Source organism: Canis lupus, chromosome 12 (genome assembly GCF_011100685.1).
Source record: "Canis lupus familiaris isolate Mischka breed German Shepherd chromosome 12, alternate assembly UU_Cfam_GSD_1.0, whole genome shotgun sequence".
Lineage (NCBI taxonomy): Eukaryota > Metazoa > Chordata > Mammalia > Carnivora > Canidae > Canis > Canis lupus.
Genome location: NC_049233.1, coordinates 32,675,930 through 32,700,430, shown reverse-complemented (window position 1 = coordinate 32,700,430; position 24,501 = coordinate 32,675,930). Strand labels below are relative to the sequence as shown.

The window sequence follows — 24,501 nt, the reverse complement described above, 5'->3', positions numbered from 1 at the left end:
TCATAACACTCTTATTTCTTACCAATTAATGAGCAGTTTACTTTTAAGGAACCACACCATTAAACTAAAAGCACCTAAAGTATCACAAAATAGATTTAAAAGAACATTTTCTCAAGGAAAAAGTGAGCTAGGGAACTAGTTTACACAGAGCTTCTGAGGATAGGCAACAAGATGATTAATTACCTTTGCGAATTCAAATGTGAAGACTCTCAACAACCCTATCTGGTAACTTAAATATTAGGCTACTCATTAAGAAGTGAAAATATCCATATATGTTTTCACACAAAAACATCTGTGTTAGGTATTAAACCAAAGTTTTAATGCTTTTTCACTGCAGTATATTCATAAAACAGAATGTTCATCTTGGACTCAAATATTAATATCAAGAATGTATATGCTCTATCTGCTTTCCAGATGACTCAAGCTTTCTGAATATTTATATATCCATCTTCCAATTACATGTGGACCATATGGGGAAGTATTATTGCCCTGTAAAGTGGCAGATCAATTGTCAGTATTTAATGGCATGTGATACTTTCTTTTTTTTAAATCTCAGGTTTATCAGTAGAAAACAAATAATAAAGATAACAAAGGAAAACTTTGGTAAATTAATTTTGAAATGAAATGTGTATCAAGACCATCTTATGCTGATATCATTATGTTATTATGCATTCTATACAATATAGAAGAGGAATACCTAAGGGCTATTTCCTTTGTTTTAATTTATTATGAAGCATACTAAATGCAGAAATGATTTCAATAAATATCAATCTTTTGTCTCTAAATCTACATTGTGTCTTATGTTTTAAAGTTCGCATTTGAAATTCTTCCTTGGTTATATCTATTTTAAACATAATACTTCTTCAAAATGGATTTAATTATTATTAATTTCTATTACTTAATTACTATATAAAGATTATGCCTGTATCTTTGGTGAATGGCATTTATACCATAGAATAAGATCACGTTGCAAAGATGATTAATAACAATGAATATATAAACAGCTCACTTACCGCAGCATTCAAGTAAGTATGACACCATTGAGAAAATTATCCTTTAAACAAATTTTGGAGCTTCCTTAGAAAAGAGTTTGTGTAGCATTATTAAAATGTAAAGAAAAATTATTATTTTACTTACATGGTATCTCTAATAAGAAATGCACTTCCCAGTTTGAAACAGGTTTTATCACCTTCACAAAATGCACGTCTCAGAGAAAAGCTCTCTCCTAGGTCAAAACCTATAAAATGTGATAAATGATGTAATCCAGTAGTTTTTGTTAAATTACAAAACTCACAAAGATATTGATATCTTTAAATGGGACTTTTTTGGTTTTCCTTATCTTAGACTGGTTTATTTCAAATAAAATCCTGTTTTTTGGGATCAGCAAAATTTCTTGATTTAATTTTTCTTCTTTTTAGGATGTATACAGGAGGATGAAATACATTTTGAAAGACTCAAATTTTAATTTTCTTTGACCTAGGAATTATCCTAAGAAAGTAATTAGGGCAGTTTGTTGTAGCATTTCTGATGTCTAAAGACAGAAAGTTAGTTAAGTAAAAAATATTACAGCAATTCAACAGAAATTTAAGTAGTCTTGTTTTTTAAAAAAATCATACCTTAGAGGAATATATGTTGATGTGCGAAAATGCTTTGATTTGAAATTCAATATACATATTATGATTATATGTGTGTTGGGAGGAGACAAAGACAGAGAAAGAAAGATAGGAATATTACACCAAAAATGAGAATCATGGCTGTCTTTAGGTAGTAAGATTTTTCTCATAAATTTTCTTTTCCTCTTTCAAAGTTTCTACAATGGATACAACTTTTATAATTTTTTTCTCCAAGAGGCTGAGTTGTCCTTAGTTAATATAGTACTCTGCTCTTAACACATTTTCTACATCATTTATCTTATTTATTTTTAATTTCTCATATTGATGTTATCTTAAATCACAATGTCAAAGCATCGCTTGTGATATAATACACATACGGTAAAAACTTCAAACAAAATGCTTCTTTCCAAAGGATTATGATGCTTACCTGAAACTTCAAGTTTAGCTCTGTTGTCCTGTGAAAACTGATGTCCCTCTGTTCTCAGTACAGGACACTGTTTTTCTATTTAAAAAAAAAAAAAATGAAGGTGTACACTGAATGTTTTAATCAATTCAAATAACTTTGAATCAGACAATACAATTAGAAACTTAAAATGAAAATAATAAACCATTTCACTAAATTTCTATAGATTGAGGATAAGATTACTCACCTCACAGTATGTTTGTGAGGATTACATATGCCTGGTACAGAGTTAATGCTTGTGTAATCTATTATTATTATTAGTAGTAGTAGTAGTAGTAGTACTACTACTATTCTAACTTTCTAATTGCTATACATTTTTTACATTATGAAATTATCTAGCTTTAACATCATTACATTTTCACATTCAAAATATATTCTAATATTAAAACAAATGGCTACTATTTTTGAAAAAAAAATTTGATTCAGGTTTTCTTGCCAGGTGATACTGAACTTTAAATCAAAAGGGGACTGTTATGGACTGAATGTCTCCCTCCAAATTCATATGTTGAAGCTTTGATCCCCAATGTAATGGTATTTGGAGGTAGGGACTTTGGACAGTAATTCGATTTGGATGAGGACATACAAGTAGAACCCTCATGATGGAATTCTGTCCGTATAAGGAGCTCCTCCTCTTTTTACCATATAAGAAAACCAGGAAGAGGTCCCACAGCAGAACCTGGATGCTGGAACCCTGATCTCAAGCTTCCCAGCCTCTAGAACTGTGTGAAATAAATTTAGGTTAAGCCATCCAGCCTATGGTATTCTTAGAACAGCCTGAATTGACTAAAGCAGCAATACACATGAAAGTTATCACAATAAAATTAAAAAGCAAAGATATCTGCCTTTGCAGATATAGGCAGAAGTGGCCTATAATTTTAAAAATTGGATTAAATCATTAAGAAAGTATTAGTTATGTGCTAGGGCACCTAATGATACTTAAAAAAATAAAAGATAAAAGTAGTCTCCACTCAACAATGAATGTACATATTCAACACTACCACTTCTTAATACAGTAATGTAATACATGCATTAACTTTTAGTTATCTGAGATATGTTTAAATCAAATTCAAGCTAGGTTCTGAGAAAGTAATAGTCAATTTAGACAAAAATGTAGCCAAATTTTAGAATATGCCAAGGAACTGTATAACTGTACAGATATTCTTAAAATAATCAATTAACTATTTTGGCATCATACAAGAATGATATTCATTCTTCAGGTCTAAATTCATGTTTGGATTGAATGACCTAAAAGTTTTTAATACAAAGGGGACAAAACTGCTTAAAACTCAATCTCTTGCTCAATGGGAAGTAGAAAGTACTGATTCCCAAATTAAACTGCTCAGCAAATCAGCCCTTCATTTAACAAATGTATCATGAACTTCAGGGGTGTTGACGGGGTATCATCTAAATATATTTAACTAGAAGAATAAATCAGATTCTAAATAGCGCTATCACTTAATCAGATTTAAAGGTTGTAATACCCATATGTGAAATTATAGTACTGAATAATTTTAGAGATTATTTAGCTACTTTGGAAATTCCTCTCTCAGAGATCTTAACATGACTACAGATCTGAAATGATGAGTAAAATTGGATATTTTGTAAACATTATCAATTTTTAAATCTAAATTCATAGTCATTTTGATAAAAGCCACGCATCTCATCAAGATCTCTGTACTGAAAACCAGAGAACATTGCCAAGGGAGACTGAATTCCTAAAATAATTGAAGCAATAAACTAAGTATTTACACTGGAAGACTCAATATTGTTACGATGTCAATTCTCAATTTTATCTCTAGATTCAGTACAGTTCCAATTTAAATCCCAATGGTGTGCATGTGTGTGTGTGTGCGCGTGTGTGTGTGTGTGCGTGTGTGTGTGTGTGAGAGAGAGAGAGAGAGAGAGAGAGACTGACAAGCTGATTTTCAAATTTATACGGAATTCCAAAAAACCAAAGTAGTTAAGGCAAAAATGAAGAAAAAGCTGGAGAACTTATACCATTAGATAACAGAAATTTTTATAATGTGGTTGTGGTACTGGTGCACATATAGAACAGGTCAATGAAACAGAGTCCAAAAACAGATCTTCATCTTGACCTCAAAGGAGCCACTGTAATTCAGTGGGGGAAAGGATGGTCTTTCCAGTAAATGTTTCTGGGTGAACTGGATCTCCACATAGGAAAACACTGAACCTTGACTCTTACCTCACAACATACAGAGAAATAAATTAGAGATGACATTAGACCTAACATGAAAGGTAAAACAATAAAGCACTACAGAAAAACAGAAGATCATCATGAACTCCAGGAAGCAAAAATTTCTTAAAGGGACACAGAAAGCACTTATTATAAAAGACTGATAAATTGGACTTCATTAAAATTAAATACTTATAAATCAAAGGACCACATTAAAAGAGTGAAAAGGAGCCAAAGACTATTTCAATACATACATCCGATAATGTATCATATATCAGAATACACAAAGAACTCTCACAAGTCAGTAAGAAAGAGACTGAAAATTCTATCTTGAACAGGCACAAAAAGTTTAAGCATTTCATAAAAGTGCAGATCCAAAGTGCCAACCATCATGTGAAAAAGTGTTCAACAACACTAGTAGTCAAGGGAATGCAGATGAACAATGAGATACTGCTAAATGACTAAAACTTCAGAAACTGACAGCACCAAGTTTTGATGAGAATGTGGAACAAAAGAATTCTCCCACATTGCTTGTAGGAGTGGAAATCAGTGCAACCACTTTAGAAAACTGACAGGGTTTAGTAAAGCTAAATATACATGAACTCTCTGACTTGGAAATTCCAAGGAAATGCCCATTTAATGCTTTAATGAGCATTAAAAATGAGTGTACCCTTTCAGAAGAGAATATACATTGTAACATTACTCATAACAGTATACAACTGAAAATAATCCAAATGTTCATTGACAAGAGAGTAAGTGAATAAATTGTGGTATATACAATGAAAAATTGTACAGCAATAAAAAAGAATAAACTTCTGACACATGCAACAACCTGGGTGAATCTCACAGATGCAGTATTAGGTGGAAAGAATAGCATTCTCAAAAAAATACACGTTAATAATCTCATTTATTTGAGGTTCAAAAAACTATACAACTAATTTACGTCACAGTATAGGTTACAGTACAAGTTACCTTGGTGGGATGTCAACTGAAAGTAGATACAGGAAAGCCTTCTGGGGTTCTGGAAATGTTCTATAACCTGATCTGAGTAGTAGCTACACAAATGTATAAATGTGTATGTAAAAATTCATTAGACTGAGCATCTAAGATTTATTGAGCCTTAGTGGGTATAGTGCTTCATTAACATGAAGGAAACAGGGATCCCTAGGTGGCGCAGCGGTTTGGCGCCTGCCTTCGGCCTAGGGCGCGATCCTGGAGACCCGGGATCGAATCCCACATTGGGCTCCCAGTGCATGGAGCCTGCTTCTCTCTCTGCCTCTCTCTCTCTCTCTCTCTGTGACTATCATAAATAAATAAAAATTTAAAAAAAAAAAAAACATGAAGGAAACAGAATCCTGTAGGAAATAAGCTAACAATGATTCTTCCAAAACAACTGAAATTCTGATTGAACTTTTATAATGACTTTGAATATGGCAGTTATAAATGAGGTTAACTTTAAATTCTCTACAATGTAGGTAGGACAAGCCCAACAGGTGATTGACAAAACAAATCTCAAGACAGCAAAAAGGGAGTTCCTACTATGATGCTTTCATCATGAAAGGTATCCTGGCCTACCACCAAGTTGGAAACAGTACATGTCTTATTTAAATTCTTCCAAAGGCTTAATGAATATATGATGATGTCAAAGTAATAAACCTATCACTTTGACATGAACAGAATTCAACATTTCCAGCAATATTCATGAAAGTAATTCTCCACTAAAGTCTTTAGTTTATGAAAATCAAATATAGCTTCGTATATATAGAACATGTGCTTTACTGTAAAAATCTGAACAAAACAAAGGAAAACTAAACATTAATTGTTTGGGGATAAGATTCAAGGTACAATAACAATATGAATACATAAGTCTTAGGGATCCACTGCATACAAATGGCAAGGCAGTAGACAAGGCTATCACAAGTTGGATGTGTTAACTTCTATGAGTATTGACACATAGATTTTAATATAAACTAAAGCACACTTTTTGAGTAAATGTGTGTATATCTTGAAGAACTACTGACAAGATCCAAGATCTTATCAGGTAGACCAGAGGAGAATCACTGTAGCAGTGACACTTCCAAGACTCTCTGGAATGTTTCAAAAGTAATTACTAAATTTCACCACAAAAGAGATACTACTTGGGAACCCTTAATTGACAGATCTTTTTAAAACCAAATGCAAAGGTTTCTGACAATTCCTGCTAAGATGTTGTTGGTGATTGTCAGACCCACTCTCCATCTGATTTGCCTTGAAGGACCTGGGTAGCTCACCTGGTTAGAAGGTTCCTGAAAGGAGGGAAGCTGGGTTTGATTTGGGTAGATTATGGGCATGGGGGCCAACACAGGACTCGAACCCATGACTGGGAGATCAAGACCTGAGATGAGACCAAGAGTCAGAGGCTTAACCAACTGAGCCACCCAGATACCCCTATCACTTTTCTTTTCTAACGTGCATTAAGAAAAATACTTTTCTTTACTCTGAGTGACAAAACTCATAATACAGCATTTGCCTCAGGATCATCAGACCAAAATATAACAAAAATAATATGCAAAAGTGACCAAACAAGAAAAAAAAAAAAAAAAAGAAATGAGAACACAGTTATTTGAACAGAAAAGTCACAAAAGGTCACAAAATCTTCATAGCTTCTTGTGTGTTTTTGCTGCTGTTGTTGTTGTTGTTGTTGTTGTTTTAATACAAAGCTGTTCCTCCAAAGAATACCTGGTTAGGAGTTGTAATTTTTATTGAATACTTGTGAAACTTTCCTTCATTTTAAAAATTTAGGAGTTGCAAAGTATATTTGTCAGTTCCATGGTACCGTATTGAACATGAGGAAGTCCTAAAAACACAAAATAAAATTCTCTATATGATAGCATACTTTCTACTCTGAGTTTAAGAGTTTCATGTGTGTCAATTAATTAAAGCCAAGTTTCAGAGTAACAGTTTTTCCTTCTGATTGATGGAAAACTGATTTTAAAAGCTTTCTGCGTATGGTCTAGGGCCTAAGTTTATAATCAATTCCATCTAGACAGTTAACCCAAAGTTTTACCATAAGAAAAAGAAATGGCATTCTATCATCTCTCCTTTTATCTGGTCTGTTTCTTTGTTTTGTTTTGTTGTTTTTTTCTAGGGTGGGGAAGGAGAGGAACAGAGAGGGAGAAGGAGAGCATCTCAAGCAGGCTCCACATAGAGCCCTGCATAGAGCTCAATGAAGGGCTCTGTCTCACAACCCTAAGATCATGACCTGAGCTGAAATCAAAGACTGAGAGTTTACCCTACTCAGCTACCAAGGTGCCCCAGGCTGGGATTTGCTACTTTTCCTTACTCCAATTTTCTGTTGTTATTACTTTTGATGGGAACTCAGTACTTTGGCCTTAGATCAGATTTAACAAAGTAAAACAAAAAGAGGAACTATTAATTATTCAATACATAAACTTCTATCACAGTGGAAAGTTTTAAGAAACTGATTAAAACAGGTTTTAAGGTCTGTACAATGTATATTTTTAATAGGATTCTCTTCCCCACCTTCTTTTGACAACTGAGCTGATACTGCCACATTCAAATTGTTTATTTGCAACATGAAAATATATAAATATGCCTTAACTCATAATCTCAATAGAATAGTAACACTGATAAAAGAATAAGAAATAACTGAATTCTGAATAGCTTCAAGATTTTAAAATTCAAGTTGTATTGAATCTTTCCATATTATTTTGGAATTCTATCCCAACTAGAACAATATCCCAAGTATCATTAAGCAGACCATAAGGTTAAAATAAAGCAATTAGAAGACTCAATCTGTCCTTCGTATATTTAGGTTTAACAGTAGACTGCTGACAACTTCACAGACTCCAGAGTTGAAACCCTAGCCTCTCCCTCAGATTTGTTATATCTTATTTTTAGATGTAATCACTTCCCTCCGGTAAATGGTTAGTGACCACACGCACAGGTCTACACATGAGGAAACTAAAAAGGGAACCTTGCAGTGTGAATCAGAGACACAAGACATAAGGAGAGCCCCTGTCCGACCATGCCCAGCATGTCATTCTTCAATAATCCTTATGACAGTGCTGTGCTGACATTTTCAATTAATACCTGAAATGAAGCAACTTTTATGGCACGTTTGGACGTGTTGCTTCAAGAACCATTTCTCTCAAACAGCCTGATAAAAATCAACTCTTCATTTTTGTCTGTATTAATTTTCCTCGGTGCTTCATGTTATGTGAATCGTGTTAGAGTTCAGATTAATTTTGAAGTCACACTTCTTAGGAAAATCTTCCAGAAAGATCAATTTAGTAAAATTAATTGGACCAGATTATATACATCTCAGATTATATACATTTCAATATATATAGCGAAATACATTTATCATAGATCCTTCAAATTATTAAGAACATTTATTATGTACTAGCATGTCTCTAAAAACCGGTCCTACTTAACCAAAGATTCATTTTCCTTTCTAACCAAAGAAGTCCTATCCCCCACGTTTAAGTTGCAAATCATATTACCTACTAGTGTTCTTAACAGAAGACATAAGGAAATTAAGAGTAGCAACATTATCAGAATGAACTTCCCCTGCCCTATGGACTTCCTTTTGTCATGAGTCACTTCTGATTTATTTCTCACTGAAGAAAGTGTTTTCCCCCAAAAAAGTATGACAGCCTCAGGATATCATTGATAGAATGGTAGACTACTCAAACTTTCATGTGGATTATTAGGAAATGCACCTCCTTCCAAATTAACATAAAAATCATAAAAGCTTATATAACACTGAGAGACCAAGATTTATTATTATTATTTATTATTATATCTTTATAAGAATAATTTTGTGTGTGCTTTGAACTCAAAAGTCTCTACCAGAGTGTGTTTATACCTGTTTAACAAAACTTCTTAAAGATATATTCAAAAGAGTAAGTACAAAAGGACTCACAGTTTTAGAATACATCAGCATGTATGACCAACATCAGAATACATCTTATGTGCTCCTTTGCACAGGAGTTGAAATCTCTCTTTGCTTAGGAAATGGCTTCTCCAATGTGTCTAGTTTGACTTAGAAGTATATCCAGATCAGTAATTTACACATACTCAAAGTTCAAGAAAAGTTTTCCAAACTAGCCACATAATCATTTTTTTTACGATTTTATTTATTTATTCATGAGAGACACAGAGAGAAGCAGAGACAGGCAGAGGGAGAAGCAGGCTCCTCGGAGGGAGACTCAGGCGGGACTCCATCCCTGAACTAGGATCACGCCCTGAGCCAAAGGCAGACGTTCAACCACTGAGCCACCCAGGCATCCCACCACATAACCATTTTTAAAAATCAGAGGTGAGAGTAAATGTTTCAAACTGCCTTGCAGCGCTTTGGAAACATTTGTGAAATTGATATTTGTGAATTTGACAACTGCAAATAAATATTATCTATTTAGTGCAATAAGTGCTCTAACGACTGTTAATCTTTTGTTCATTTCATCTGAAACACTATAAAACTCATGTAATTAAACCATGTTTCCTTTTATATCTCCTATTCTGTTTATTGCTCTTCCTAATTAAGAGTAGGTATGTTCCTGGTTAATCCTAATTAGTGACAAATTTATGTACTTCTAATTTGAATACCTTATAATAAAGGGAAAAAGGAGAAAAATACACACAGAGAGACATGCACATATTTATATTTGTAATCATCAATGAGAGGAAAGAAAGGTTATATAGACTAATACAATATACATATGGGAAAATGAGATAGTTTTAGAAAGTCTAAATGTGCAACATTAAAGGTCAATGGGAAAAACAATGAATTATTTATTTTGTACTTGTAGATTTAACCTATGGCCTCCTCAACCCCAACAATTTATTTTTAATGACTTTTAAAAATAACTTAAAGACTATAAATAACATTTAGTGACTGGACAAAAAGAGGTGGCCTAGATACCTGACTTGTCCCGGACGGTCACGGAAGTGGAAGCAGGAAGTAGAAGCACTGCCACCCAGGGCCAAAGTTTCCAAGAGCCAGCGTGCCTCATTGTGCCTCGAAACCATGTGAACAATGGCCACAGACCTGTAACAAAACAAAATATTGGAACGGAGTTTATTGTATATGGTTCCTCTCATCATTATCTCTAGAAGATCCTCATCACCTAAGAGAACACAAAAGATTTTACAATATAAATAATTATACAATGGGATATATGATTATTTATGTAATTATACATAATATATCAATATATACCTTAATGAGTATGAAAAGGCTCCAAAAAATTTTCAGATTAGTTCCTAATTATCAATGTCCACAAAGTCTCTTATAACTTAAATTTGCTCTTCTTTACATAGGTTTTTTTAAAGTTATACCTCTTAAATGATTTAATGTGTGTGTTTATTTATTTATTTATTTATTTATTTATATATAAAAAGGATATTTTAAATCCTGGTAAAACACAAAATAAAATCTATAATCTTTTTAAGTGGTATTAAATATCTTCATATTATTGTATAATCATCACAACCATCCATAACTTCTCATCTTGCAAAACTGACACTCTATAACTATTGAAAACTAAATTCCCATTTCTCCTTCCCGCAACCCTTGGCAACCACCACTTAACTTTCTGTCTCTATAAATTTCACTACTCTAGGTGCCTCATATGAGTAGAATCAAGCAGTATTTATCCTTTTGGGACTTTATTTCACTTAGCACAATGTCCTTAAGTTTCATCCATGTGGCAGCACATGTCAGAATTTCCTTCCTTTTTAAAGCTGAATAATATTGCATTGTATGTATATACTATGTTTTGTCTATCATTCATCCTTTGATGGACACTTGGGTTGCTCCCATCTTTGACTATTGTGAATAATGTGGTTATGAACATGAATGTACAAATATCTGTTCAAGTCCCTGCTTTTAATTCTTTTGGGTACATACCAGAAATGACATTGCTGGATCATATGATAATTCTATTTTGAATTTTCTGAGGAACCAACATAATGTTTGCCATAGCAGCTGCACCATTTTATATTACTACCAACTATGCATAACGGTTCCAAATTCTCCACATCCTCATCAACATTATTATTATTAGTAGTAGGATTTTTAATAGCAACCAATGTGTGAGATGGTATCTCATTGTGTTTTTGATTTTCATTTCCCTAAGGATTAGCGATATTGAATATCTTTTCATATGCTTATTATCCATTTGAGTATCTTCTTTGGAGAATGGTCCATTTAACTCCTTTCTCCATTTTTAAATCTTGTTTTCTGTTGTTAAATTGTAGGAGTTCTTTATATATTCTGGATATTAGCCCCTTTTCAGATATATTATTTGCAAATACTTTCTTCTATATTGTGAGTTACGTCTTTATTCTGTTGATTGTGTCCTTTGCTGCAAAGAAATTTTTTTTATTTTTACATAATCCAATTTACCTATTTTTTTGCATCTGTTCTTTTGGTGTCATATACAATGATTTATATTTTTAAAATATAATCTTATTATTCACAATTCTGTTTTCTCCTCTGAATATTAGTGTTACATATTTTGTCTTAAGTTTTCTATAAACTTAATTATGTTGTTACTGAGTTAAATAATCACTGCTACTGAAGTAATTACTAGACATGTGAAAAGAAATCTTTCCACCTGTTTAGGAGAAAAATGGATATATGCCATGCCTACCTACCTGAGCCTACCACTGGTATCATGTTTAACATTGATGTGTTACTCTCCATAATCATTTGTCTTTATAAATATAGACTACTACTTTATAGGTATTACAATAAAAGATTTAATATACAGAATCTCTATAATAGAAAACATAAATATTACTTAAATTAATTTTTATAGTGAAATAACTAACAAGGGAATAAATTGCAAGTAAAAATATAACAGCTCCTTCAGCGTATTTAACAATTGCAGTATTATTAGAATAGCTATTCTAAGACTTCTAAATATGCAAATAATATTGAATCATTTATTTGTTATCATTCAAAGTTTACTCAAGAGTCAAATATAAAAGAATCCATCATACCAATGTCTAAATGTTGTCAGTACATACCCTAGAAAAAAAAACTAAAGCCACCGTTTTTGGTATTCTGCATATGCCAAATACCCTAAGATCAGCATTTTAAAATTAATTCAAGATTTTAGATATGAATAGCTAGAAGTAGCAATTGCAATACTAAAAACGTATGTGTGGTTCTAAATATCAAACAGCTGGTTGTATGCCTTATTTCTTTTGAACTCTTTCATCTAGATATAGTCCTAATCCTCATATGACTTTAAAAGCTTATCCTATTATGTCAAATTAGTTAGTAAGTGGTAAGGCAATTCTATTTCAAATAAAAGAACTCACAAATATTAATCTAATTATCAAAGAGATCCTTTGATTGTTTGCAGTTTTAACCAGTGATTTTTTACCTTCTTCTAGAAATTTTTATTAAAGGGATTTCAATTACTAAAACATAGACAAGAAAAAAGGAGTAAATTTTACACTATTATCATTATTAAGTATTCAATAAAAAAATCACCATGCAAATAATCTTAAGGTATAAATTGATTACATCAGAAAATTTTACCAAATACTTAAGCAGTAATTATTACTGAATTTTCACTTATAAAAAAATTTCAGAGAATAGGCAAAAAGGGTCAATCAGTAAGTCAGCAAAATTATTACACCATATTTGACAATGATATAAGAAAAGAAAATTACAGGCAAATCTTTCTTGAATACGGATGCAAAATTGTCAACAAAATTTTCGCACAGTAAAGGAAACCATCAACAAAACAAAAAGGCAACCTACAGAATGGGAGAAGATATTTGAAATGATATATCTGATAAGGGGTTAAAATCCAAAATGTATAAAGAACACACACAGCCCAACACCAAGAAAAACAAAATGCAGTAAAAAAATGGGCAGAGGGCCTGAATAGACATTTTCCAGAAGCAACTCTTATTAATTGATTAGTTAGCAGAGTAGTAGAGTGGTTAAAATCATGACTGCATGTCTGGACTTTGTCACTTATGAACAAGTTATGTAATTTCACTAAGCCTTCATTTATTTACCTGAAAAATAATCTATTGCTAGACTTATTATCAGTTAACACCTGGGAAAAGTATAGTAGAGGTCCTTGAACACAATAAGTATTCATAAAAATTACCTCCTATTATAATTCTTTGCTCTACATATTCACAAATAATAATTAGTAAAAATTTAGTTATGGTTATCTCCGCAGTCTGAGGTTGACTTTGATATTTGGACAATGAGGAAGTGCCAAAGCATCCTAGAAATATAGGTTCATTGAAACTTTCGTCCCTGTTATAGCAACAAAGAACCAGAGAGCTAAACAGCCATAGTAACTCATAAGCATATTAACTCAATCTTGAGGTCTCCTGTTTCCTAAGTCACTTAGAGATAGTACTTAGGTTCAATCTCATTCATGCAAGATGTTTGAAGAAGATGATATTCTGGTTAGTTGACTAAATGTCCTACTTAATGATGAATTGCCATTCCACCTTCCATTGAGATGTCTCTACCAAGTTCAGCAAGAATTTGAAAGAATTCTTTTCTCTCCCCATCTTATTCAATTCCTGGCAGTACTTCCAATAGCTGACCATTATCTCCTTCTTGAAATTCTCACTGTCATTGGCCTCCCCGTCCTCACACTCTCTGGGATTTCCTTCAAAATCCTTTCTCAAATCTTGTTACTACCTGATTCCTTAGTCCTGGGATCTCTGGGCCGTCTTTGCCTGTCTCTTTATATCTTCTTAGGTGATCTTACCATTCTCTTGGCTTTAAACAGTATGTGTCAGATGATTTTAAAATTTGTATCCCCAGCCGACGCTTCTCTGAACATTATTAGACTGTGTAGCCAGCTGCCTATTCTGTATTCCCTCTTAGATGTTGCACAGACATCTCTAAGTTAATATGTTCAAATTAAATGCTTGATTCCCAAGCACAACTTACTCCTCTCACACTCTTCCCACTCTCAGTCCCCATCAAAATGCTCAAAGCAGGAACTCAGGCATCACATTCATTCTTCGTCTCCTGTATCACCATCACCCACATCCAGTCAGCAAGTCATTAACAGTGTTACCCCAAACCCATCTCAAATCTATCCACTGCCCTCCATTCCTCTGCCATAATCCTAGTTCAGTTTTCCCTAATCTAGACTCATCAGACTAACTGAGTTCCCCCATCTGCTATGGGCTCCTGACCAAATTCACTTACTACACAGCACTAGAGCACTTTTCCTAAAATAAAAGTTGAATAATGGCACTCCTTTGCTTTAACCCTTGAATGTTTTCCCATTGTACTTCATATGCAATCCAAAAACCTTTTTATGGCTTAGAAGCCCTGATTAAATTAGCTCCTACTCCCTTTTTAGCCGCATTTGGTACTGTTCTCTCCACTGATGTCCTATTCCTCAAATTCCCATGCTCCTTCCAAACTCAGGACTTTATTTATTTATTTATTTTTCCAAACTCAGGACTTTAGTGCATGCTCTTTCCTCAACCTGGATCACACTGGGTCCTATTTATCCTACATCTCTCAATGTAAATGTTACTGTGTGGAAGAGCCCTTATTCCTCACCTCATGATTCTCCAGCTCACACTATTTTGTCTGTGTACATGTTTATTTCCTCCTGTCAACTCTATGCTCCTTGAAGGCAGAGATTATGTCTGTCTTGTCCATCATCTTATCCTGGGCACCTAACATAGTATCTGGAAAAGCAGGGGCTCAATAAATAGTCTTTGAATTTAAAAAGAGATTGTCAATTTCCAAATATTGAAATACAGTAAAATGTACTTATCTTTGAATCTGTTGTGAAAATTTAAACTTTTATAATTCTTAAGGCATTTCAAGATCTTATAATATTTCAAGAATCATTATCATGAACATTCTTTTCATACATTTTTCTTTCTTTTTAAGCCTTTTTATTTTAATTTGAATATAGTTAACAGTATAATATTAGTTTCAGGTATACATCTCTTTGCACATCGTAAAGCATGTTTACTAGTTGAAGTTTCTGTTGTTTTGATCCTAAGTGCAGATGTACTCTACCTCCCTAGGATCATTTTTCCCCCTACTATGAACATTTGAAAAAACTTGGTAAAGTTTCAAAATAAATCCTTGTATATATTCTAAAAATATACCTATTTCAGATCTTTAACCTCTGCTTCAGGTAGTTGCAGGGTTGGGAAAAACTTCTACTGGAGTCTTTTTGGACCTCTCCTCCAGATCCTTCTCACTGCTTCCAGAACCCACTGTTTACAGGCTGCTTCTTATTGTCCTGGACCCACCTCCAGGGCTCTCCAGGAATTCTCAATTCAAGACTGTCTATAAGCTCCTTCATCATCAAAACTTGCCAATTTTCTATTTTGTCTCCTCAGATTCCAGGGAGGTAACCATCAAAATAGTTTGATAAATTAATCCAAACCAACATTGTCAAAATTTAATGTGTTGTTCTTCCCAGGTAAGATTTCAATGTTAACACAGACCTTCAATGCTTTCCCAATGGAATGACCAATTAAGAACCTCAGAATAATATATGTGGATGCTGAGATAGCTGAAGGCTCTCAAGTCACTTTTTTTTCAAAACTGGTACAAAGATGGCTCATGATACATTTCAAGAAGGACATGGAGAATATTGGTTACACATGTTCTCATTTTCTGAGGCAGATTTATTTTATATGTGGTATTTATTGAGAGGCAATCATCTCTGTCCCTAACACTAGCAGGGTATAGGGCAAGAGATCCATATATCATATGTCTAAATACATGAATGTTGTATCTTTTTATCTTGACAAGTATACCTTCACAAAGACCTGAAAGCCCACGTCAAGTTCAGAATTGAACACAGCAGGCTGCAAAGGATAAACTAGCCTCTGGGTCGGACTAAAGCTCTTTTCTCATTTTTTCCCATTCCTTCCTTGGTCTGCACCATGGAGGGCCTCACCCAACATGTATGAGACCATACCAGTAAATCTAAACTGTCTATAATAGCTGTAAGCAGTTACTCCTTGAAACTCACTGGGGCCTAGGAGTGTTCCTATCAGTAACTTGGTCTGTCCCTGAGGAGATGAACACTAGGAAGAGATCTACCAGTCCTGTAAGAGGACTAATAGTCCTTTGGTCAGGGAATTTCAGGACCTTGGGTGCCTAGAGCCTCATCTAACAGCTTGGGCTTTGGGTGAATAGGTCCCCTTAATACTGTGGACTCCTACTCTGAGAGCAAGACCACATCCAGAGCAAGGCCATAAAAAGGCCTTCCAAAATGTAAGGCCCAGAACAGGGACCTTGTTGCCTGGGCCTAAGAGTGGTACAGAGAACAGTATCAGGTCCTCATTCTACAGATATGAGACATCAAAGCTCATACAGAAGATCCCAGAGCCTGAGATCCAAGTCAAGTTCTTCTAGACTAAGAAGTCAGTGCTGTTATACCATCAGGATGTGGGATAGACCTATCACATCCCTATATACTACCTTTAAATCTTCAGCTATTCTTTATAAAGTTGCTAGCCAGACCCAGCAGTTCTTTCCCAGCCCTACAAAGTACCAAAGTCATAATTATGAGCATGCCCAGTACTGGCAGTCTTGAGCAGACAATAGCACAGGAGCCTATGAACCCTCTAAAATCATCCAGATAGCTCTGTAACTCATTTCTCATTGTCATGACAACAAAAAGATAAAGGCATGACAACACAAAGATAAAGGCTGCCTGAAGGTCTGCCTATGACCTCTACTACCTCCGACCCATTATTCTCACCAACCTTGGTTAACTGGAATAGTTTTGGATATTGGTTGGGGTAAGGTAATTAAAAAAAAGAAAGTCACTATCCCTTAAATCTCCATTATTCAGCTCTTGAAAATCTATGAGTTAACTACCAAAATATTTTAATTATGACATGGATTTTCAAAAATTCCATATTAATTTAGATTTGCATACCGAGAACACAAAAGGGACAGAAAGGAACAGTGGAAAACTTTAATTTTTCATTCCATTCATGGAATTTTTCATTCCATCCAGGTCCTATGGGCCATGGGGGAGACAGTAGTCATTGGGGATAAAGCAGGGCGCCAAGTAGAGGAAGTCCTTAGTGTCACTCGGGTCAGGGAGACCAAAAATAAATACATATACTATCTTTGTGAGATAGACACTAGGAAGTAAAGGAAAGGAGAGTAAGTAGAATGATGAAACAGCAAGCTTGCTAGATAAGATGGTCAGGGACTTCTTAGCACAAGGTTTTTAGTAAACCCCACCAAATCTGCCTACAGACTGAATTGTTTTACTGTTATGCCATCTTACATTTTATAATACTCACTCTTCATCTTTGAAATTGAGGTAAAGGATCAGAATATTAGAATAAAGAGAGAAACAGAAAATAACATGGGAAAGGCAAATGAAAGGGGCAAACAGGAAAAAATAGAGAAAGAGTCCTAATTCACTTTATGCAGGCTGTTAAATGAGCAACATCACATTTTAACTTTCCAAAAAATAAGTTTGATTTGTTAAATGAAAGAACCCACATTTTCAGAGCATTCATCACAAAGAGAAATGCTGTGTGACTGGATAGGGGGTCAATTCCTAAATCAAACCTCTTGACTATCTTCCAATATGCCTGTACATAATTCCAAGAAAATCTGACCATAGTGTTATGAAGTCACACATCTTGTAAATAAGCAAAAACAACAGGTGTTACACATCTGTTCTTTTACCAATCTTTAGAATCTATCTTTAGTGAAGCTACAGCAGAGTCTGTAAACTATTGGAGAAAACCAGCTGAAAAGCCATGCCTCCAGAGTTAAATTCCGAGCTGATAATAGGATAAAAGTTTCAAGAGCTTAGGACTAGATCTAGCATTATTTCATAATTTTATCATAGACTACAGTAATGAAATTGGAGTTAATTTGCAGAAATCTGTTGCAGCTTAGGCAAGGTTCCCGCCCTCATTATAATCTATAGAAAACTCCTGACCTTTATATTTTAATTACAGGATTCTTATTTAACTTAAGAACCCATTAGAAATTTCAAAATCCTCTTCAATTCATTCTTTACCTCTCCTATATCAAACCTCTATCAAGTCTATAAAATATACTTTAAAAAATTTCCTTTGAAACCATACCAACTTCTTCATCCTTACAAAACTGATTTACTTTACCTCCTTACCATTTCTAATCTGTAAAAGTGCAGCAGACTCCTAACTACATTCCTCTTCTTCAGTCTCGTTCCCCTTGTTTCTATCTCCCTACTGCTCAAGAATTCTATAACAGGGATCTAATCACTTTAGTGTTCTGCTTTATTAAAGTCTCCTGGTACTTTTTCATTGGCCATTTCTAAGGGAAGCTCTCAAGGCTTTTCAGAGTATGGTCTTGGACTCATCTGACCAGTCTCATTGCCTGCTACCTCCTTCCTTTTTTTTTTTTTTTAAGATTTTATTTATTTATTCATGAGAGACACAGAGGGGGTGAGGTGGGGGGAGACATAGGCAGAGGGAGAAGCAGGTTCCATGCAGGGAGTCTGATGTGGGACTCAATCCCAGGATTCCGGGATCATGCCCTGAGCCGAAAGCAGACACCCAACCACTGAGCCACCCAGGCGTCCCCTGCTACCTCCTTCCATACAAACTTTACTCCATCAAACTCTTCACAATTCCTCGCATGTGCAAGGCTTCTGCACATGCAGTTTTGGCCACTGGGATATCCTTCCAATTCTCTTTCCAACTGCTAATCATTTACTCTGCCTTCCACATGCAATTCAAATGCCGTGTCCTCTATGAAGACTGCAGGAATGATCACTGGGTTCATTTACTCACTGCCTTAACAATCCAACAGAGCTCAGTACCCACCTCTACTTCAGTGCAGTCTACACTGCATTTTAATAACCTATGTGCATTCTGTCTCTTCTTTACACTGAACATCTTATAGAAGAAAGTATCTTTTTACTTGTGTTTTTTCAAACATTAAATAATTAACTACTGGCATTTAGTAGGTACTCACTTGATCAATTTGTAGGATGAATATAGTCTAAAGCAACACATTTCCAAAATGGAGGTTCAAGCTTTTAAGTAGTATATCCAGGTATGGATTTAAAATTTATAGAAGATATAGGTGGAGAATTATTATTAAAAGAAGACTCAGTGATCTAATTTCAGTTGTTTAATGAGATGCGCAAAAGATAATACTACTGAATTTTTCTTCCATCACAGAAAATATATTGCCTCGTTCTTAATGTTTATAATCCTCTAAACTGATCAACTTGATCACATTTTCTCAAACTTCCATATTATTGGGACACCTTGGGTGGCTCAGCAGTTGAGCGTCTGCCTTTGGCTTAGGGCGTGATCCCGGAGTTCCAGATCAAGTCCCACATCGGGCTCCCTTCATGGAGCCTGTCTCTCCTCCCTCTGCCTGTGTCTCTGCCTCTCTCTCTCTCTCTCTCTCTCTCTCTCTCTGTCTCTCATGAATAAATAAATAAAATCTTTTTTAAAGGGATCCCTGGGTGGCACAGCGGTTTGGCGCCTGCCTTTGGCCCAGGGTGCGATCCTGGAGACCCGGGATTGAGTCCCACGTAGGGCTCCCGGTGCACGGAGCCTACTTGTGTCTCTGCCTCTCTCTCTGTGTGTGTGACTATCATTAAAAAAAAAAAAAAAAATCCTTTTTAAAAAAACTTCTAGGTTATTTGTCTTGTCACTTCAAAACTAGTGCTTACTTCCCAGAGGGTCTCCAACCTCAGGTTCCTTTTGAGTGTGCTTAACTGATTCTCTTCATCCTCCACAACTTGTTTGTTTTATTGATTCACTTTTCTGACCTACTGTGGTCTCCATCAACTTTTTTGGAACCATTATCAACTTTTATCATTATGAGTGACCTACATTTTCTCAGGTTTCAATTCTATAGCTCCATTTCCACAGATATAGCTATCTCAGTGATCCAGTGCCACTTAAAATTTTGAATTAATATAGACGTATATTTTTCCCTTATGTATCAAGTCTTCCTACTTTTCATTTGACGCGCTCTACTAACTTTATGATCTAATAATCTTACAATCTCATGATTAACTCTGATTTCTCACAGAGAGGTGTCAAGACCCATTGGACTTCACAAATGTCATGGGATATCATGGGTAAGGTCTATTATTCTACTCTCACATTGGCCATCTATCAATTTCCAAACTCAATATGCAACTTCCTCACCTGATTATCTCATTAAAGGCCTACAAAATAACACCCCAAAGAGCCTCTTACCTCTTATATTCTCCTTTCCGATCTCTCCTTAGGCAAGTACTATCTGCTCTCATCTCGGGTTTCATCCCAGCTCGGATTCTCTGTCTTACCAGGCACATGACTGCTCACTCCCACCTCTAAGCCTGCACACATGCCATTCCTTCTGGTTGGAATGCCCCCTCTCTTGCTCTCTTCTGCCAAGCCATTTTATTGTCTGCCTCTTTAATTTTTTTTTAAGATTTTATTTATTTGAGAGAGAGAAGGGGAGAGCGCAAAGGGAGAGTGAGAGGGGAGAAGCAGACTACCTGCTGAGCCCTATGTGGGGCTGGATCCCAGGACCCTGAGATCATGACCTGAGCTGAAGGCCGATGCTTGAGCCACCGAGGTGCCCCTTTTCTCTGCCTCTTTAAGATATATGACCTTAATGCAGCCTGCCTTGTATAATCCAACTCCAATCCTATTCGTTCTATTTGTTTTTCCCAGCATCCTTTCCAGATTATATACTTGCATCTCTCTAGCCCTGCTAGTTTGTGTTCCTGCTAATTTTTCACTTTTCACTTGAATTTGTATTTATGATGTCAATTGGCCATAACTATGCTTTCTTTCTGTTTGTTTTAATTTAAATTAGCCAACATATAGCACATCATTAGTTTCATATGTAGACTTCAGTAATTCATCATTTGAGTGTAACACCCAGTGCATCACCCAATTACCCCATCCCCTCACCACCCAGTGCATCACCCAATTACCCCATCCCCTCACCAACTTCCCCTCCAGCAACCCTCAGTTTGTTTCCTATAGTTAATAGTCTCTCATGGTTTGTCTCCCTCTCTGATGACTTCCCATTCAGTTTTCCCTCCCTTCTTCTATGATTCTCTGTGCTGTTTCTTATATTCCACATGAGTGAAACCATACGACAGTGGCCTTTCCCTGACTTATTCTGCTCAGCATAATACCCTCCAGTTTCATCCACGTCCATGTACAACAAGCTATAGAGATTTCTATCTCTATAGCTTCTCTTGCCTCTGAAACCATACACTCTGTGTACCTACTGGGCACTTCTGCCTGCTAGGGGAAAAAAAAAAAATGAACTACAATCTCAGCAGCAGAGATTAAACAGAAGGACCATAGAGTAAATGGAAATTTTCCATTTCTGGAGAATCTGTTTGAGATGGTTTCATTTGTTGGGTGACGATTTGGATACAGAGATAATGTCCTGTGATACTAATCACATTTGTTTTCCTTTCACCTTTTTGCTTTTTCCCTGACCTTTTTCATCAGGTTCAGGTGCACTCCCCTGGTGTATAACCACTTCTCTCTCCTTTCCCAGGAAACCCCACTTAGATTCCTCACCATTCTGAGAAATCAGACTGGACAAAGCCTCATGGAAGCACGTGCCAGTTACTACCTCTATTTTGTAACCCCCTAGGGAGAGGATGCACTGTTCTACCCCTGGGAATCCCCGTCCTCTTTTTCACCCTGAAGAGATATTCCCAAAGAACCCTGTCAACCTCCTCAGGAAGCGATTTTAGGTACACTTTCCACCATCTGAACACCAAACGCCTCAGCTCCTCCTTTGCAGGCACATGTCAAAAATCTCCACTTAGGAGTCCTGCGGCTCCTTCCCCACACATCTGCAAGGAGATGCTGAGAAACCAAACGTTTGGTACTTTCCTTTCTTTCTTTTTTCTTTTTTTTTTTTTCTTAATCTCTTAAAAGGACAGTACTGCTTGGTTTGGACTGATAACAAATGCCATTGCTCTTTCGCCTTTTGTTGGAGTGGGGGTAGGGAGAGACGCTGGAGGGGCTTATTTCCTCCCCTCCGTTAGCAAGCAGCTATGGATTCCTGCTGGGCACCCCGACCACCCCCACGCGCACCCCCACCCTGGTTTCTCCCCCGACTCCTCCTCAAAGCAGAAGGTGGGACCAAGCAGTCTGGGAATTGTGAATGCCAGGAGGCAGCACAAGTATCCTCCTTCCCCCTGCACTCCCCAACCTCGAGCTGGGGCTCAGGATCGCTGCCTGCTGCAATGCCTGGATGGTTCGATTAAAACTCTCCGCATTCCCAGGGTCCCGGGCGCCCTCTCCTCTTTGCTGGCCCCCGGCCCACTGCCCCCTGAGGCTGGCACGGAGCTGGGCACCCCGCACGCCTCCGCCTCCCCACCTCCCTGCGCCTCCGGCTCCCGCACCTGCCTGCCCACCGCGACCCCGCCGCCTCCCGCCCTCACCCTGCGCGGGGCAGGATTCGCGGACGCGCCGCCCGCTCCGAACGAGCCAGCGTGCCCGGCGGTGGCGGCGCGCTTGGTTCCGCGCCAGCAAACTTCCTCGGGACCCTGCAGTGCCCGGGCCGGCGGGGCTGCGCCGCCCCCTCCCCGCGGCCGCGGTGCGTCGGCGCCGGCGCGGGGGCGGCCGAGGCGGCCGGATCTCGCAGCCCGGGCGGCGGCGGCGCGGCGGCGGCGGCGGAGGCGGGGGCCGCGTTCTCGGAGCGCCGGGACCGGGACGTTCGCGCGGCTGCGGCGGCGGGGACGGCGGCGGGGACGGCGGCGGGTCGGGCCGCGCTGCGCGTGCTGCAGGCTAGTTAAGGAGCAGCCGCCGCGGGCTGGGGGAGGCCGGAGTCCCGGGACCCCCGCCCGCGCGGCCCCGCGGAGCCGCCCTCGGGAGAAATACCCGCAGGTCGGAATAAGTAACCCCCGCACCTCGCGTCTTCCAGTTTATAGCCCTTGACTGTCTCGCTTCCAGCGGGTAACATCTCTAGACGTAGCCCCCCTCCCCCCCCAAAAAATGTTCTTATGGCATGCATCTATATTGAGTTTATTTGTTTTGTGCATTTAACCCCATGGATATTTTTTTTCTTCTGTATTTGACGTCTGTTCTCCCCCGCATCAGCAGTGCTCCTAGCTCTCCTTGACAGGCACACGTAGCCAGAAAAGCCACTAGAACTAAAGTACGAGGCATAAAGCCTGCCTTATGCGAGCATCGGAACACGAACTACGTTCCAGGTAGCATACGAGAGTGGCCCCAGGGCGCCGAACGTTCCCGGTCGCGTCGCTCGGCCACCTACGGGAATGCGCAACCGCAGGTGTGCGTTATTTATCCGCCCCAACTGCGCGGCGCAGTTTTGCATTCTCTCGAAAGGCAGATGCACGCAAACGACCGGGACCCTGAGCCGATGACCCAGGCCCGGCGTGTGTGCGAGAGACGGAGCGAAAGGGCCGGCGCAGGGCAGAGCCGCGCAGCTTACCTTGGCCGCGGGGTGAGCCCCTCAGAGGCGCCGCGGAGTCCGGCCCGCGCGGGCTGCCGCAGCGCCGAGGAGTGGCCCGAGGGAGCTCCCTGCGAGTGGGGAAGGGGGACGCATCTCTGCCCTTATTAGTCTCTCCCGGTGTGACCCTCCCACTCGACGAGCACGGAGGGACTCCGCGAGACGGGACTCCGCCAGCCCGGGCACAGGTTTTCCCTGATCACAACAACGTCGCCTTGGAGCTGGGAATAATGCCTTCTCAGGTTGACGCTTTATTAGCAGTTTCACAGGGAGGACGACTGGTGGATGCAGGTGCTGGAGTTCCTCACTTTGATGATGAAGGGTCTTCACAGTCTCCTATGTGGTGTGCATTCACAGGTAGATTAGATGATTGAGCTGAAAAGGGATTATCATTTATGTTTCATTTTCCACTTTTATGTCAGGAGTTTATATATAAAGTTAATCGAGAGTCTTTCTGCCTTCTGATCATGTTCGTGTGTACAGGTTCAGTGTGGCACTGTTGGTCTCAGAGTCCATAAAAGTATTTTGTGATTTTAAATATTATGTCTTTCCATGGATTTGGTGCGACAAATGCCGGGTTTTGAACTCTTTGGGATCCCTTTCAACATGTGAAGGTAACATTTTTCCGCAGATCTTTCTGTAGGTATTTGTGTGTGTGTGTACACACACAGTGGGTATATATTTATATTTGAAGGCATAGATACATATTGTATGTGTGAGATATATATATATACACACACACACATATATATGTATAAATCCATCC

At 37.7% G+C, this 24,501-nt stretch overlaps 1 protein-coding gene across 2 annotated transcripts in view; it reads right to left on the bottom strand.

Moving 5' to 3' along the window:
• COL19A1 (collagen type XIX alpha 1 chain) overlaps positions 1-24,060 on the bottom strand; it is a 310,139-nt gene extending 286,079 nt beyond the window's left edge. The window contains exons 1-4 of one of the 2 annotated variants that reach the window (XM_038554446.1): positions 23,718-24,060; positions 10,197-10,322; positions 2,041-2,115; positions 1,138-1,237 (exon numbers count right to left, since the gene is read on the bottom strand). In XM_038554446.1, the coding sequence (XP_038410374.1) occupies positions 1,138-1,237; positions 2,041-2,115; positions 10,197-10,287 (266 nt within the window). In that variant the 5' untranslated portion in view covers positions 10,288-10,322; positions 23,718-24,060. The remainder of the gene's footprint in view (positions 1-1,137; positions 1,238-2,040; positions 2,116-10,196; positions 10,323-23,717) is intronic. The other variant, XM_038554445.1, reaches the window with a different exon arrangement.
• Positions 24,061-24,501: the final 441 nt, after the last annotated feature.